Below are 15244 nucleotides of genomic sequence, written 5' to 3'. Positions count from 1 at the left end.
GGCACTGTGGGGGAGACAGATGAATTGGCCAGGATTCTTTTTCTCAAGGATCTTCCCAAGCGAGCAGGAAATAGCAGGCACATGTGCACAGGACTGTTTCCTAAAAGAGTGCACTCAGAGCCCTGAGAAGAGATCCCATATAGTGCTGTGGGAACCCAGAGGAGGGAGAGGAAATTTTCTTCTGGGAGGATGAGAGCAGGCTTTTTTGAGAAAACAGCACTGGAACTGGGCCTCAGCAGGCAGTGAAGAGTTAGCAAGTTAGAGATAGTCAGAAGGGTGTTGCTTGCATAAGCATTGCATCAGGAAAAGCAGGGAAGGGTGGGGATGTAAGCGGCAGTGATAGTGGTGGGAGATCATTCTAGGCTTGGAGTGTGTCAGCACAGCTGATCAGGTGCAAATCCCAGTTCTGCCATTTCCCAGCTATGTGACCATGGGCAAACTGTTTAACTCCACTGAAACATGATCAATAACATGAAGATAAAACCATTTTTTAGAGCTGTTTGGAAGGTTGAGTTCAACTCGGTAATATATCTGAAAGCACCTAGTATATGGCATTTGCTAAGTACATGTTAGTTTCCTTCCTAAAACCAAAAAGATATTTGGTAAAAATTGTTGAATCAATGAATGAAAGTGTATAAGAGAAGAAATCATTCTGCTCTAACCTCTGTGATCTGGCCCTGCCCTAAGCTTGGTCATGCTTCCCTGGAGTTAGTGATGGGGTTGGGAGAGGAGGCAGGTAGAAGACAGGAAAGAAGTGTTAAAGGGAAGATCTAAATCACTCATTTATGCATTCATATGACACATTTCATTGACCATCTCTTCTGTGTCAATCAGTGTGTCAAGCTGAGCTAAAAAGAGAGAAACCCAGCCTGGACCCATCCCTCAAGTACTGGCCTCATAGTCTGGTGGGGAGACTGAGGAACCAGGCCTGGGCCCACCTCTCAGTGCTATTCAAGTCTAATGGGGAAGTATCTATTGCTGCATATCAAATGATCCCAAAATTTAGTAGCTTAAAACTGAATGTAAAGACTGAGCTTAAACAACAAACAGTTATTATCCCATATAGTTTCTGAGGGCCAGGAATCTTGGGGTGGCTTGACTGGTGGCTCTCGCATAGCGTCTCTCATGAGGCTGTGATCAAGTTATAGGGTGGGACTGTAGTCTCTAAAGGCTTATCCAGGGCTGATGGGTCTGCTTCCAAGCTCACTCATTTGGCTGTTGGCAGGAGGATTCAGGGCCTTACCACATGGGCCTCTCTATAGGACTGCTCACGGTGTGGCTTCCCCCAGAGTGAAGGATCTGAGAGAGGGAGCACAAGCGAGTGAGAGTACTCAGGATAGAAGCTGCAGTCTTTCCTAACCTAATCTCAGAAGTGACATCCCATCACATTTGCCAGATGCTGCCGGTCCCACAGACCAACCCTGGGACACTATGGTATATGAGGGTGTGAATAGCAGGAGGCAGGGATCATTAGGGACCAGTTGGGAAGCTAGATACCAGAATGAGGCCAGCTTTGGTCCAGATTCTCAAGGCTAAATATCATGGATTTCCTAAGAGAGAACCAGACAGAGGGCTCCAGGAGCCCAGAGGCAGCTGGGATTTTGGTTTACCCTAAGGGAAGGCAGAGGCAGGAATGTGGCTTGGGATTAGTGAGGAGGCGGCATTTGGCTTGGGTCTATATGGACATGAAGAAGGTATTGGGATGTCTGAGAATGGAACTTGTGGGCATAAGTTCCAGCTCCTGTGAGCTCACAATGGCTCCCTGGGAGTTATGTCCTGCAGAGAATCTTGGGAGGTAGGGGAGGGGAAGTACTTTTCTGGCTGCCGCACCAGGAAGATCCCCCCACTTTTTCCTTCCCTCCCTCCCTCATTCCCACCCTTTCACCATCCCACTGTCCTTCATCTTTCTCTCCTTTTTCTCCTTTCCCCTCCTCCCCCTTCCCCTCCACCTCAGGTAAAGTCTCTGGCTGAATCCATTGACGAGGCCTTGAACTGCCACCCATCGGGGCCCATGTCTGAGGAACCAGGGTCAGCCCAGCTGGAGAAGCGAGAGTCAAAGGAACAGCAAGAAGACAGCTCGGCCACATCCTTCAGTGACCTTCCCCTCTACTTGGATGACCCAGTTCCCCCACCATCCCCTGAACGACTGCCTAGCACAGAGCCTCCTGCCCAGGGCAGACCTGAGTTCTGGGCACCAGCCCCTCTCCCTCCAGTTCCTCCACCAGTGCCAGCAGGGTCCCGGGAAGATGGTAGCCGTGAGGAAGGCACTCGCAGGGGTCCTGGGTGCTTGGAATGTCGGGATTTCCGGCTGCGGGCTGCCCACCTGCCCCTGCTTACCATTGAACCTCCCAGTGACAGCTCCGTGGACCTGAGTGACCGCTCAGATCGCGGCTCTGTCCACCGTCAGCTCGTGTATGAGGCTGATGGCTGCAGCCCCCATGGGACCCTGAAGCACAAGGGGCCACCAGGCAGGGCCCCAATCCCACACCGCCACTACCCAGCCCCGGAGGGCCCAGCCCCAGCCCCGCCAGGGCCCCTACCACCAGCCCCCAACAGTGGCACTGGGCCCAGTGGTGTGGCTGGGGGTCGGAGGTTGGGGAAGTGCGAGGCAGCAGGCGAGAACTCTGATGGTGGAGATAACGAGAGCCTTGAGAGCTCCAGCAATTCCAACGAGACCATCAACTGCAGCTCTGGCTCCTCTTCGCGGGACAGCCTGAGGGAGCCTCCAGCCACCGGCCTGTGCAAGCAGACCTACCAGCGGGAGACCAGGCACAGCTGGGACTCGCCAGCCTTCAACAACGATGTGGTGCAGAGGCGGCACTACCGAATTGGCCTCAACTTGTTCAATAAGTACGTGTTCCCATTCCCACCTTGTCGCCCCTACCGACCCTGCTGCAGGCACTTGGACTCCTGGAGGCGGTGATCCTGCTGCCGCCATCCTTCCACTTTGTGGATGGTGTTTCTCTCTAGCTGTTCAGGGAATACAATGGGCAATAGGGTGACAAGAATGGAAAGTTGCCCCCACACCCATGAGAGGCAGTTGTGGTCCTGGTTCTGCTTCTGACTGTGTCGTCTTGGGTGAGATGCTTTCCTCTCTGGCCCTAGTTCTCTCTCTATAGAATGGCTTCTGAACCTTGGGTCTCCCACCTTCCCTTTTTGGTTAGGCTAGCCGATGTTGTATATGAAGAACCCTGCTCTCAGAAACAGGAGACTTGGGCCAGACTCACTGGGTAGCCCTGAGCAAGGTGTGTCCCTTCCTTGGGCTTCAGTGTTTCTACCAACTAACTAGCAGTCTATGGATGTTTGAGGTGTTGGGGGCAGGGTGCTGTGCTGGACTAGTCAGTGACCAGGACTGAGTTCTTTCTAGGTACCTGGTCTTGTGCCAGGTGCTTAGCAGTGGAATACGAGTGTGACATTTGATTAGAAAACAAATGCCTTACATCTTTATAGACATGGCCATCTGTATTTAGTTCTCATGATAACTCAGCAAAGTGGGTAGTTGTGTCCCTATTTTATAGAGAAGGAACTGAGGCTTGGAGAACTAAAGGGAATTGTTCCAATTCATGCATGGTAAGTAATGGATCTGAGACTCCATCTGTGGCACCAAAGTCTCCCAAATTCTAGCCTCATGAGGCCCTAAGGCTCTGGGATTCTGAATATGGGATAGCTCAGACCCAGATATGGAAAGTAGGGAGCAACTGATCTATAGAAACACTCAGAGGCTTGGTGGTGCCTCCTGAGTGGGATGTGGAAAAAGTAATCTTTTTACTACTTTCCTACTCCGAGGGTCTGTGACTCGAAGAGAAGGACTTAACCTGGAGCTCAGGCCTTCTCCCAGGACTCCTCAGTGCCTATGGAGAATATCAAAGCTCCTGGCACAGAACAGGCTCTCATCAGATCTTAATTTTCTTTCAACTGGAATGTGGCTCCAGTGAAGGAGGAAGTTGAGTTGAAGATACCTTGGAATTTCTGAAGCTCTGTGAAATGGGAAAGTGGCTTCTTTCCCTTGGGCCTCAGTTTTCTTAAGTGTACCATGAAGTGAGTGGACCACAGAAGGGAGTGGACCTTCTTGGCTCCCTGAGACCATGGTTGGGCCCAAAATTAGTTCAAGATATAGGGCGGGGGCAGAGTTCCAGGAGGATTGTCATCTCATCTTTCTCCCCTCTTTCTGCAGGAAGCCAGAGAAGGGTATCCAGTATCTGATTGAGCGGGGCTTCCTGTCAGACACGCCGGTGGGAGTGGCTCACTTCATCCTGGAACGGAAAGGCCTGAGCCGGCAGATGATAGGGGAATTCCTAGGGAACCGGCAGAAGCAGTTCAACAGAGACGTGTTGGAGTGAGGACCCCAGGCTGGGACAGACTAGGCCAGGGGTTCCTGGAAAAGGAGGGCAGGAGGGGGATAAACTTTGCAAAACAGGATGAATAGACCTTCCTGCTCCCATACCTCTCCGCCCTAAAGAGATCTGATCTCTCTTGGTGTTAGTCCTAACATCTTCTGGGTGGCCCCAGGCAAGACATGCTTTGAGCCTCAGTTTTCCCATCCCTGATATCAGTGGGTTGATGGAACAGACCCTTAGCAACCATGTGTCTTGCCTGGATTTTCTGAGATGGGTTCCATTTCAAACATTCTATCCTCATTTGGGCTTCCCTGGTGGCTCAGCTGGTAAAGAATCTGCCTGCAGTGTGGGAGACCTGGGTTCGATCCTTGGGTTGGGAAGATCCCCTGGAGAAGGGGACAGCTACCCACTCCAATATTCTGGCCTGGAGAATTCCATGTATGTATACTCCATGGGGTCGCAAAGAGTCAGACACGACTGAGCGACTTCCACTTTCATCCTCAGAAGTACTTGCTTGGGCCACAGGTTCAGATTTTGGAAGTCTATCAGTGGGGGATTTGGTTCATTGGAGCAGGTCAGGGTGGGTCAGAGGTTCTTTGCAGAGGAATTGAGAGTGCCACACCCCCTTCTCTGCTCCTCAGCTGTGTGGTGGATGAAATGGACTTCTCCTCCATGGATTTGGATGACGCGCTCCGGAAGTTCCAATCCCACATCCGGGTTCAGGGTGAGGCCCAGAAAGTGGAACGACTCATCGAAGCCTTCAGGTGTGCCCACTTCCCAGTACTAAAGCTGCCTTTCTCTGCTTTGGGGGGCAGTGTAGGATGGGTCTATGAGTCATCTCTCTGAGCCTCATACTTTCTGAACTAGAAATTGGAAATTATAAATCCTATATTGCAAGGCAGTTGGATGATCAGAGGTAATGTGCCTAAAGTATCCAGCTTAGCATCTGGGACATGGGCATCTAATAAGTGACAACAGCATCAGCAACAACTCATGTTCCCTAAGCCGATACCATACTCATCAGGTATTGATTAGGTTACTGAGCTGGACACTTTACATGATTATTTCAGTGAATATTCCCAACAACCTGGTGAGGTAGGTGCTTCTCTTATTATTCTCATTTTGCAGATGAGAAATCAGAAGTTTAGAGAGGCTGAGTAACTTGCCCAGAGTCATATGGTGAATAAGCAGTGGAACCAGAATTTCAGCTCGTGTGTCTGAGTCCATGACCCATGCTCTTAACTATTATCTTCCTCCATGAATGCTGCAGGGATCAGGCATAAGACCTGGTTATAAGCCCTGACTCCACCACTTTGGGGTATTTAGAAGAGAAATAGAAATACTGGGAACTTGTTTTCTGACATGGGAGGATTTGCTTTGTAGTCAGAAAGATCTGGATTTTCACCCTGGTTTCACCGTTTATCAACTCTTTTATCCTAAACACTGAAGGCCACTTTGGGCTTCAGTCACTTCATCTGTAAAATGGGGCTGCAAAACTATAATGGGATTATAGGAGATGACATACATAAATCCCCTGGCAAAGCTCCATGAAAGGTTGTGATTTTTACATGCTAATCTTGAGGAAAGTCTGAAGAAAGAGGAGAGACCCAAAGGGTTTGGGAATATGTCTTGGAGGAGAGAATTGGTGGTGCCAGATGGGAGGATGGTGGGTAGGTGGAGATTACTGGTGCCTGACCCTGGTCTTGACCCCTCCTGCCCTGCAGCCAGCGGTACTGTGTGTGTAACCCAGCCCTCGTGCGCCAGTTCCGGAATCCAGACACCATTTTCATCCTTGCTTTTGCCATCATCCTCCTCAATACTGACATGTACAGTCCCAGCGTCAAGGCTGAACGCAAGATGAAACTAGATGACTTCATCAAGAACCTGAGAGGTGACCCCAGAGCTTCCCATCAGCTTTTCTTGTCTTTCACCTGGGAAAGGAAAGTGGGCCAGGTGGCGGGGGTGGGAAGAAGAGGGAGATCACATCTGCTCCCTGAAAATTTAACCTCACTTTCTGCCAAGGCTAGATGTTCCCACAGCATTTACTTATTAAATCACTCAAATGGTCATTTGTCTGAACATTCATTCTCACACTGAATATTGACTAAACAGGAGATCCTGAACGGGAGGTAAAATCCATGACTTTTATGGAACTTACACTAATTCACTCATCACTCCGTTTCCCTCCCTTGTTTGCCCATAAAGACTTATTTATTTTAGGTGCCCTTTCCTCCACTCAGCATTCATTTATTCATTCATCAATCAGCCAGCCAGGCAGTTGACACTGAGTGCCTCATGTGTGCCAGTCCCTATGATAGGTGCTAAGGACCATGGAGGGGCATCTGCCACAGTCCCTGCCCCAAGAGGGCTCCTAGTTTGTGCGCGAGAGACTGACTTGTAGTACCAGATACCCAGCACAAGACAGGAAACGAACTGTGATGTCAGACAGGCCAAAAGTATATTTAGAGCTCAGGGAAGAGGAGGCTTACCTAGCAGTAAGAATAACAAAGGCACAGAGGTAGGAAAAAAAAGTTGTTTGGAGAACAATCGAGAGGAGGCAGACAATCTAGTTAGGAAGGTCAGTTAGAACCAGTTTCCAGGGGCCTTGACGTGCCAGATGAAAGGTGTCCCCTTGACTTTTTTCTTGGTTTATTGTATTGATGTCAAGCCCTGCCTCTCACCAAAGAGCAGCCTACTAGAAATGGCACAGATGTTAGGATTATTTAAACAGAAACGAAAGAGGGAAGTATAATTGAGGAAAAACAAACAGACAAGACAGATTTGCTGACTGTCAGGGGTTTGCATCATTGGGCTTTTAAGCTGTCTGACTCCTGAGGTAAAAAGGCGGCGTGATGAAGGCTGTTCTTTTAGTACCTGGTGTCCAAGGAGGAGGCTTGGCATTTCCTAAGGAGAAAACATTTTCTTTAGCAGAAGGTTTTTGTTAGAGGAGTGAGTGGGTTTTGCTCAGCAGACAATCAGAAGGATGGTAGACTTCAAAGGAAGGAGTAAGACAGACCAGAGGCCATCTGGAGCTCTCTCCCAGGAGCCTGCCATTAGTCATTCATTCGTTCGTTCACTCATTTCATCCATTCTCCCTCTCCCCTCCTTGTCTGTGTGTATGTATATATGTGTGTATATGTACATGTGTATACATATACACACATGTACATATTTTATATGTGTACATATATATTGTATATGTACAATGTATATATTATGTATGTACATCTATTGTATGTGCACAATGTATATATTTATATATGTACATATATTGTACAATACACATATATTGTATATGTGTATATCTTTACCCTCAAATTATTAAATAAATAAGCAAATGAAATGAATTCCTGTTCATTCCAAAAATTTTAGAAATATAGACGTTATTAAAAATTTTAACCATCCAAAATTCTGTCCCCTAGAGTCAACCATGGTTGATATTTTGGTGTATTCTAGTCTTTTTTTCCTATGCACATGTAACTATGGGCTCCCCCAGTGGCTCAGTGGGAAAGAATCTGCCTGTAATGCAGGAGATGCGGGTTTGATCACTGAGTTGGGAAGATCATCTGGAGAAGGAACTGGCAACACACTCCAGTATTCTTGCCTGGAGAACGCCACGGACAGAGGAACCTGGTGGGCTACAGTCCATGGGGTTGTGAAAGAATGAGACACAACTTAGAGAATAAACAGTAACAGCAACAACAATTCATGAAAATGGAATATCTCTCCATTTATTTGACTTAGTGACTAAACAACAGCAACAAGTATAACTATACAGTTAAGATCAGGTTGTACAAGCAATTTATTATCTTGCTTTTTTTTTCACTTGCTATAGGAATTTTCTTATGATTTTTTAAAATAAATATCAAATTTTTAACAGCTATAAATTATTTTATGAAATGGATATATTCAGTTTTACTTCAGTATTCCTTGGCTGTTAGAACTTAGATTGTTTGAAAATTTTATCATAAGCTGTACTTATACATATATCTTTGCACATATTTCTGAGTAATTCCTTACAGTGGGTTCCTAGAAGAGGAATCACTGAATAGTTAGGCTTGCCAAATTACCTTCCAAAACAGTCATGTTAGTACATATGCCTGCTTCCCTGAACTCTTCCTAACACTGGATATTATCATTTAACATTATTTTTGTTAATTAGAAAGGCCCAAAAAAAGTGTCATTGTTTTAATCACACTGTTCTCTGAGTTGTTAGACAAAATTCCTGTCCTGGGGAAGAAAGCAACTGACTCTCCTGGCCTGATCCTGGCCAAGGGGCCAAGGGCGGCTGTTCCCTCCAGTCCTGGCCATCGTTATGGCCCACACCTGGGTGTGGAGGGTTGTGGAGAAGCCCTGCCACCCATTCCCCACATGTATACTATATATTCCTATGTATTCCCTCCACCAGGGGTTGACAATGGTGAAGACATCCCCCGAGACCTCCTAGTGGGCATTTACCAGCGCATCCAGGGACGCGAACTGCGGACCAACGATGACCACGTGTCCCAAGTGCAGGCTGTGGAGCGCATGATTGTAGGCAAGAAACCGGTAAGCGCCTTGGGAGGCTGAAGAAGGAACAAGGTTGGGGAGGTGAGTCCATGCCCCTCTGAGCCCCAGGCTCCCCTCAACTGCCGAATGGAGTGGGTGGTGATGCATTCCTCAGGAGTGGTGGGGCAGCTTGAGTGGGGTGCTCTGTGGGAATGGATCTGGCGCATGGCAAGGCACATCGTGGATGCTGTGTAAATATTAACATGCTTCTCACCTCTGGTTTGGCTGGTCCACCCAAGTGAGCAGTCAAGATAATAGTTAGCTGATGACCGAAGCCACAAACACACTCTAGTCTTTCAGTCAACAAACACTTACAGATGCCTTTCCACTGAGCCTAGCATTTCAGTTGGCACTGGGGACACAGGTACGAATAAATTATGGTCTGTGTCCTTGGAAGCACAGACCAGGGTGGGGAGGTGTCAGACAAAAACTCAATACCTCCACCTTATAGTTAGGTTAATTTAGGGGCAGCACATGGGAGGGAGAGGTCATTTTCAGCCCAGTGAGATTAGGAATGGCTTTTTAGAAAAGGGAACACTGGAACTGGGGTTTGGAGGAATGGTAGAATGTGGCCATAGGGAGCTGAGCAAGGAAAGCATTCCAGACAGAGGGAGCTGCAGGGACAAAGATAAGCCTAGGCTTAGTTGCTTAGATTCCTTGTATCAGAGTGACAGTGATATATACCAGAAGTGAACTTACTCTTGCAGTTAATGTTAAGATGCCTGAAGCTGGTGGGCTGGCCTTGCGCACACCTATTTCTTCATGCCTATCTAGGTCCTATCTCTTCCTCACCGTCGACTGGTTTGCTGCTGCCAGCTCTATGAGGTGCCAGATCCAAACCGCCCACAGAGGCTAGGGTTGCACCAGCGGGAGGTCTTCCTCTTCAACGATCTCCTTGTGGTATGCACATTGAGGGGAGGAGAAGGAGGGAAGTGGTGAGCTTGGACTCTGGGTGGGGTGTAAACCATTAACATTGGTGGGTGGAGGCATGGTGGGTAAGTAGCTCTGCCATGTGATCTGGGTGCCTCTGCCCCTCCTTTACTTCACCATTTGGAGGATCCATTTGGAGGTAGTGACAGCCACAGGCGGACAGAAAAGGTGAGGACCAGGGCAGATAACAGGCTTACAATCTGGGAAGTGGTAGAAAAAGTCCACGCCCACCTTAATAGCCCAGGAGGTTGGTGGTTGGGATGCTTGAAGTAATTCTTAAAACCGAGCTCGTCACCAGTGTAGACATATGTCTTTTAGAACTGGGACTCTTAGGACTCTGCAGATGGGAAGGGAAGTTCAGGGTCCTGCCCAACCTCTTATCCCAGGCAAGAGCCAGATTCCCGCATGGTCCTCTGCTTGCATGAGTGCAGCACAGAAGGCTGCCTTCCTCCAAGGGAGCCAGTTTTCTGTTCGGACAGCTCTGACTGCTAGAATCTGTCTCCCAATGAGTTTCCTCCAATAATCTTGACTCAACCCTTGGGATCCCAGAGAGCTGCTCTTAGACAGCTGCTCAGGGATTTGAGGACAGTGACCTGTCCTCCCTTGATGTTCTGTCCTTTAGAGCAGGTCTCTCAGCCTCGGGACTATTGACATGTGGGGCGGATGTGGGATACTCTGTTGTGAGAGCTGTCCTGTGCATTGTAGCATGTTTAGCTACAATGTTTCTACCTCCTAGATAGCAGTAGCACTCAAACTAAAAATGTCCTCTAGGGGGCAAAGTCACCTCTAGTTGAGAATTGCTACTTTAGATGAAGCTCCTCCAGTGCCCTCTCTGAGCTTTTATTTCCTCTTCTGTGAAGTGGAGCTAATCCCCAGCTCAGGGTTGTCATGGGGGTGAAATAACACATCAGATGTGGACTAGCCTAACCCAGAGGAGGGGTTCGCCCACATGGGTATTGAGTAAATGTTTCACCATCCATCGTGCACTGTGGGTGCCCAGCCCCATACTAGGCACTGGGTTCCCAGAGATGAGGGAGACTCAGTCCTTGTTCTCTCACAATCCAAAGGGCTAAAAAGATGCTTTGCATAAGCGTGTACCGTAACCATCCTGAAATCAAATAATATGCTTTTAAATGCCACTTGCAGATGGTCTGAGATGTTTCCAACTCGTGTTAGCTGAGTCTAGAACACCCGAGTACTTGATAAAGACCTTGGGTTGTTGAGAAGAAGACTCATTAACTCTACACATTGGTTTATTGAAGATTTCCAATGTGCGCTGGGTCTGGCCCAGGTGGGCAAGATAGACAAGAATCAGACTCCTCTTGGTGTTTCCAGTCCAGCAATCACACACTCATAGCACTTTCCTCAAGCCTAATGGTGAAAGGCACTGAACCAGCACTCTAGAAGCTCAGAAAATGGTGGGAGGGGGACTCTATGTGCGGTATTAAAAGAGGCTTCCTGGGGGGAGCAGCATTCAGTTAGTTCCTATAAAAATCGTGAATGCCTGTTGCGCATCATCATTATATCGGGAACTTGCATTTCTCTCCCGTCTCTCCTGTTCTGCTCCACCAAGCTTCATTTCTCCCCAACTTGTGGGTATGTGTGTTTGTGTGTATATGTCTGTTAGTGGTGGTATGGGGGGTATGGGGTAGGCAGTAACAAGCAATAGATGCCATGGGAAATTCCCCACCCCAAACCCTGCCTCTTGTCTTTTTCCTACCCCTGCCAAAGGTCACCAAAATTTTCCAGAAGAAGAAGATCTTGGTGACATACAGTTTCCGTCAGTCCTTTCCCCTCGTGGAAATGCACATGCAGCTCTTCCAGAATTCATGTGAGTCCCTTCTTGGATCCCAACATCCCAAGAGTCTTTGCCATGGCCCTCATGCTCATCCTTCCTCCACACCAGCCTCCAGTTTTGGGACTCCTTTACAACAGGGCTGAGGTCTCCAAAGCACCTCCTTGGTCCCAGGATGGAAGGCAGGTCAGGGTGGAGTATGACTTGGGTCTGTGCCCTGGGAGCTCATAATCTTGCGGAGAACTGCAGCATGTATGTTTTCTGATGGGCTTAAGTGATGGTGATCATGCCACGCATTGAGGGACTAAGCCAGAGGAGCTTTGATGGGTGGCTTCTGGGCAGCAGAAGCAATGTGAGTAGAGCCAGAGGGGTGAAGGAAGGGGTTCTAGAGAACAGCCGGAGTTCAGCCTGCCTTTCCGTCCTGAGGCATAGGGAGTACCATGACTACCAGGAGTCTGGGGGCTTTGGAGCAAAGGGGGCCCGCTGACGATGCTCATGCAGAGAAGAGGCGGGGTCAGAGATGGACATGAGAAAAGTTATTTCACATATGAGCCACCTTGCCTCAGACAGAGGTGCCTGACCTTCCCCTTCCCCACAGATTACCAGTTTGGGATCAAGTTGCTGTCTGCAGTACCTGGTGGGGAGCGCAAAGTCCTCATCATCTTCAATGCCCCCAGCCTCCAGGATCGGCTGCGCTTCACATCTGACCTCCGAGAATCCATCGCTGAGGTGCAGGAGATGGAGAAATACCGTGTGGAGTGTGAGTAACCCAGCCACATCTCCTTCCCCGACTCCTAACACAGTGCCTTGCAGACACTAAGAATCCTGTCCTCTGAGAAACTCAGAGTTGGGGGTTAGCTTGTCCAAACTTCCTACCCTCATTCCAGGAACCCTTCAGCCTCTGATTGAATACCTTCAGTGACAAGAGGCTCATTACCTCTCAACCTCGTTATTATTTCAAGCCCTAATTATGAGCCAGCACTTCCTTCTGTTGAAAGGGAGCAGGGAGAAGAAGCAGGGTATTGGAGGTAGGACTCTAGTTTCAGATGCCAGGTATGCTACTTATTATCTGGGTAAACTGGGGAGAGGTACCTGACTCTCTGAGCCTCAGTTTCTTCATACATGAAATTGGGGTGGTGAAATCTTCACAGAGTTGTGAAGATTCAATGAAATAAGGTGGAGGATGTGTCCTACATGTTCACAGGACATGAGTGTTGAACGTCGTTAGTGTCCAACTGATGTTACTCCCCTTCCCAGCCTCTCCTTTCCTCTCCCCACATTCTCGTTCCTGAACTGAGTCCTGATGACCCATCCTCTTGGCCTTCAGGGGCCACATCAAGTCATTCTGATCATATATAATAGAAAATAGTGATTGTATCTCATTCCTCCCAATGTCCTCTAAGTTCTTTTCTCCAGGTTAAGTAATATGGTGTTAACGAGAAAGGCAGGCAGATAGACAGACAGAGAGAGATGTGGTGGACAGCTCCTCAGTGAGGCCTTCACAGTTCTGGGGTCTTCTGTGCTCTTCAGCAAGGCAAGGTCATTCATTCAGCTCACCAGATCCTTGAGACCCTAGGGACATTCAGAGAGAGGGTGAGCATGCCAGGAGGAGGGATGGGTGATCGACAGAAGCCTCCGTGACCTCCACAGGGAGGCAGGAGTGTAAGGCCGGAGAACATGGACTCTGGACTCAGGCAGACCTGCTTCCAGAATGTCAGCAACCCCACTTCCAGACTTGCCCTGGGCAAGCTCTGTGACTTCTCGGGTTCTCGGTTTCTTCCTCTGGAAACTGGCTGCTAATACGTACCTCTGAACTGGTATAAGGATTGAGAGAGATTGAGTAAGCATAGCACCCAGCACATGGCTGGCACATAATAGAGAATTTGATTTCCGTTAGTTTCCTACTCCTGTCCTTCCAGGAGCCCTCTGCTCTGGAGCAAAGGTATCTGAGAATGGAGCGGGCTCTGGAATGAGTGCCCTTTGCCATAGGCTCGAAGGGCCTTCCTGCCCCTCCTGGGAACAAAGCAGCCACTGTAAAGCTCTGTTTTGAAAGGAAGGGGTGGTTTGGGAGACCAGACAGGGGAGGGAGAAGCAAGCGGAGAGGAGCCAGAGGAGCAGGCGCTGAGAGGGACAAGGGAAGACTGAACCAGAGGAGATGGTGTGAGATGGGCTGGGCGCTGCAGCACTTAGGAGATGTAGCTGAGGTACAGCTGTCCACGGGGCGAAGCAGGAGGCCTGAGGACAGAGCAGGTGAGGAAGGGGAAGACCCACAGAGGGCTGGGGTCAGTCAGGTGGCCTCTCACTCCTGTCCCTGACCTTTGCTCCCTGTCTCCCCCACCGCCACCCAGCGGAGCTAGAAAAGCAGAAAGGTATGATGCGGCCTAACACCTCACAGCCCGGAGGGGCCAAGGACTCGGTGAACGGCACACTGGCCCGAAGCAGCCTAGAGGACACTTATGGGGCAGGCGATGGGCTCAAACGGGGTGCACTCAGCAGTTCCCTGCGAGACCTCTCAGATGCAGGCAAGTCTCCCGGGGCCCCTCCCCTGGCTGGGGAGCCGTGGGACTGGGTGTCCTCTTCGCTTCCTGTCACTGACTGCCAGCCTTCCTTGCACTCACCACACGTGCACGCATCTTGCCTTCATCCAGAATCCTAGGTGCCATGCCACAGGGGACCTGGGAGCTGGGTCAGCACAGGCGGAGCCCAGGGTTTGGGCCAGGGAGTGCAAATGGGGCCACAGTCTCAGCCCCTCTCTTTCACTGCTCCACCTCTCCTCTCTTTCCTCTTCTGTCTCTCAGGCACCACCTTTCCTCCTCCTCCTCCATCTTTTCCTCCTCTCGCTCCTCCTTCTCTACCTCTCCTCCTCCCGACCTCCCCCTCTCCAACGGGGGAAAGGGAATAGGGGTGTCTGTCCCTGGGAGGGGCCCAGACCTGGTGCCCAGCTCTGGAGCCCAGCCGGGTGGGGAGGAGGGGTTGCTGCTCTGACGCTGGGCTCCTTGCTTGTGGGCGCAGGGAAGCGGGGGCGGCGTAACAGCGTGGGATCGCTGGACAGCACCATCGAAGTAAGTGCCAGCTCCTGCCCCACTCTCTGCATGAGCCCTGCCCTGCCACCCTGGCGCCCCAGAGGAGGAGGGGACCTGTTGCTTCCCCCTCTTCCCTGCCGGGAACCCTGCGGCTGCCTCTCCCAGCCAACCACTCTCTCAATCTGTCCTCAACTCTGTCTGTCCTCACTCTGCCTGTCTCTCAGTCTGTCTTCCACTCTCCCGAGCCCCCTCTCAACCCCACGGCCGACTCCAAGTAGTGATGCTCTTGGAGTTGGGCCGAGAGAAGCTCTTACTTCCAAGTCCTGCTCTTTGAGCCTGACCAAGTCACTCTGTCTCTCTGGGCCTAACATGCTCCCTGCCTGCAAAATGGGGATGAGGAGGAGGTACTGCTAAATCTTCCTCTCCCAGCTGAAGCTCAGATGAGATAGTGGATGTGACAGCAGAGCTCTGCAAGCTGGGGGCGCTCCATGTACAAGTACAGGACTGTGACTTGGTTTCCATTATGCTGTGGAGGGGGGTTCTGTCTCTCCAGCCCCCAGGGACCAGGGGGTTGGGGCTTAGGGTTGGGGGTTTAGGACATCTAGACCGGC

General features: G+C 49.9%; 1 protein-coding gene across 10 annotated transcripts in view; it reads left to right on the top strand.

The window, feature by feature from the left end:
* Window positions 1–15244, top strand: part of IQSEC2 (IQ motif and Sec7 domain ArfGEF 2) — an 81711-nt gene that overhangs the window by 60404 nt on the left and 6063 nt on the right. For 8 of the 10 annotated variants that reach the window (XM_061410194.1, XM_061410193.1, XM_061410199.1 and 5 more), the window contains 10 exons: window positions 1955–2850; window positions 4175–4336; window positions 4979–5101; window positions 6062–6228; window positions 8746–8885; window positions 9660–9785; window positions 11547–11646; window positions 12209–12370; window positions 13959–14132; window positions 14623–14672. In XM_061410194.1, the coding sequence (XP_061266178.1) occupies window positions 1955–2850; window positions 4175–4336; window positions 4979–5101; window positions 6062–6228; window positions 8746–8885; window positions 9660–9785; window positions 11547–11646; window positions 12209–12370; window positions 13959–14132; window positions 14623–14672 (2100 nt within the window). The remainder of the gene's footprint in view (window positions 1–1954; window positions 2851–4174; window positions 4337–4978; window positions 5102–6061; window positions 6229–8745; window positions 8886–9659; window positions 9786–11546; window positions 11647–12208; window positions 12371–13958; window positions 14133–14622; window positions 14673–15244) is intronic. The other 2 variants (XM_061410201.1, XM_061410202.1) reach the window with 1 other exon arrangement.

Source organism: Bos javanicus, chromosome X (assembly GCF_032452875.1).
Source record: "Bos javanicus breed banteng chromosome X, ARS-OSU_banteng_1.0, whole genome shotgun sequence".
Lineage (NCBI taxonomy): Eukaryota > Metazoa > Chordata > Mammalia > Artiodactyla > Bovidae > Bos > Bos javanicus.
This window is presented reverse-complemented; position numbering and strand designations above follow the sequence as displayed.